Source organism: Galeopterus variegatus, unplaced genomic scaffold (assembly GCF_000696425.1).
Source record: "Galeopterus variegatus unplaced genomic scaffold, G_variegatus-3.0.2 Scaffold10569, whole genome shotgun sequence".
Taxonomy (NCBI): Eukaryota; Metazoa; Chordata; class Mammalia; order Dermoptera; family Cynocephalidae; genus Galeopterus; species Galeopterus variegatus.
This window is the reverse complement of record NW_007736680.1, coordinates 33,921-36,250: the sequence shown is the minus strand read 5'-3', so window position 1 is coordinate 36,250 and position 2,330 is coordinate 33,921. Positions and strand designations below refer to the sequence as shown.

General features: G+C 48.8%; 1 protein-coding gene across 1 annotated transcript in view; it reads left to right on the top strand.

The window, feature by feature from the left end:
* UMOD (uromodulin) overlaps positions 1 to 2,330 on the top strand; it is a 14,799-nt gene that overhangs the window by 11,325 nt on the left and 1,144 nt on the right. Inside the window, exons 8-9 of the mRNA XM_008594323.1 lie at positions 334 to 415; positions 1,287 to 1,328. Of these exons, the coding sequence (XP_008592545.1) occupies positions 334 to 415; positions 1,287 to 1,328 (124 nt within the window). The remainder of the gene's footprint in view (positions 1 to 333; positions 416 to 1,286; positions 1,329 to 2,330) is intronic.

Sequence of the window (2,330 nt, the reverse complement as noted above, 5' to 3'; positions counted from 1 at the left end):
GTGTCCACTTACGTGTGTTAACTTTTTAATGCTTCACAGCAACTGTGTAAGGGAGATGTTGAGCCCCATTTTCAAAATCAGGAGAGGGCTCAGGGAACTTAAGTGACTTGCTTGAAGTCATATATCAATCACAATGGTAGAGCTAGGGCATGAACCCAGGAATACAGATCTCCCAGTAACTCTTGCCTTTACGTGCTGCAAACCCAGCCTGAGGCAGGAGGATGCTTCTTTAAGGTCCGCAGCCCACTCCACATGGCAGGACCACATTCAGTCTCCTTCACAGAAGGTTTTCTCTCCCTCATAGAAGGTTTTTCTATCGCCCTCTCCCTGCAGACCTGCTCTGGAACCAGATTCCGAAGTGGGGTCGTTGTAGACCAATCCCGTGTCCTGAACTTGGGTCCCATCACACGGAAAAGTAAGACAGCCACTTCCTCCCTGACGTTCTTGGTGGGGAATGTTCTCTGAGCTGAGGAGGGATGACAGAGCCTGGCACCTTGGGATCTTACTGGGATCCGAAAAACTGTGAATGAGTGGATCCTCTGGGACAAGGAGGAATATAAGCTGCCTTCTTTTTACCAGTGCCCAGTTATACATTCATTCATTCACTCATTTATTCATTCATTGCACAGATATGTGTTTTGTACTTACTGTGTGCCAGGCCCTGTGCTAGTGCTTGGAGATTCGTGATGAGCAGGAACAGACGCAGCCCTGCTCACACGGAGCTTGTGGATCAGTGCGGGAGACGTTATCAAATAATCCCACTCAGCCGTGTATAACTGCAGTTGTCCTAAGTGCAATGAAGAAAAGTTGTAAGGAGCTCTGATCTCTTACAAGAGAACCAGGCCCAGTCTAGGGGACTGGGGAAAAATAAGGCTAAAATTTGGAAATTGAGAAATGATTATGCTTAACTAAGAAGAATCAGGGAGGAATGGGGGGAGGGAATCCCAGGCAGAGGGTGCAGCATGGGCAGAGGGCCTATGGTTGCAGGGAACCCAGCCTGTTAGAGGATGAGAGGTGGCCAGGCAGGCTGGAGGTGGTGTGGGGTGAGCTGGTGCAGGCACGTTCACACTATGTGGGACCCTGCAGTTATTGCTAAGGCTTTGTGCCCTTCTTCTGAAAGCAGTGGGGAGCCCTTGAAGAATCCAAATCGGGGTGACATGATCAGATCAGGGTTTCAAAAGATCATTCTGGCTGCAAGGAAAAGAGCAGATTGAAGGGGATTCTCTGAGACTTCTTGCCACCTTCATGCCTTCTCTTTTCACTGGTCCTTCTGTTTTCCCCCAAAGGTGTCCAGGCTACAGTCTCGAAGGCTGCTTCCAGCAACTTGGGTAAGTTTCGGACTTCTCTGCAGAGGGACCCTCCCCAGAACCCTCCTCTGGGGCTTCTATCTGTGGACCCCAGGGTATGCTGGAGGGCCTGGCAAGCTTGGCCTGAGCTCTGAAGAGGTGACTATATCTGTGGAAACGCCTGGACCTGGTGCTGTACATATACACACATATCCATGCTCTCTCACAATAGTGCGTGTGTGCACACAGACACACACATGCTGGACAGGCACAGGAGAATGCAGATCATCCAGACTTGTTTGCACACACATGATGCCACATGCATGCATTCATAGTTACACACACATGCACAGACAGCTGCAGTTGCAGGCAGGCATATTTGCCTGTGCAGAGGCACGCACACCTATTACAAACTTGTACCCGAAGGATATGCACACATGCCAGATCTGCATCTTGGGTGCTTCCTGAAGCTCCGTGGCTCACCTCTGATACCTTTTCAGGATTTATTCAACAGGTGACAAATATTTGTTGAGGAAGGCAGCTTATATTGGCTATTGTGTGCCAAGAACCATGCTTAGTACTGGAATGAATGCAACAGACAAGAAAGAAACCTTGTTTCTCTGCTTCTTTGCTCCTCTGACCACAAAGGCCAGGGACTGATAGCATTTATATGGCCCTTGATTTTCATGGCTATTTAATTGTCTGAAAAGCTGAGCGAAAATCAAATCCATGCAACTGTTATCCTTTGCTTGTGGCACCTGGATCCAAGGGGGTTGTTACACCAACTTGGTGTTTGACCTGAGCTACGTCCACCCAGGACTGCTGAGCTCAGAGCTGGAGAGTCAGGGTATTCCTAATAGGCTTGCCTCTGTGAAAATTTCCCAGGTTCTCTAGGGATGGTTGAGGAGGTTGGACACTGCACGAGAGTGTCCTGTTGAGGGGTACCAAGCCTAATGCCAGAGGAAAGACTGCCTTTTAAAAATTGGTTCACCTGCGAGGGCAAGTTTTTCAATTTTTCCACTCAGAGAAGGTACCTTTTTCTAA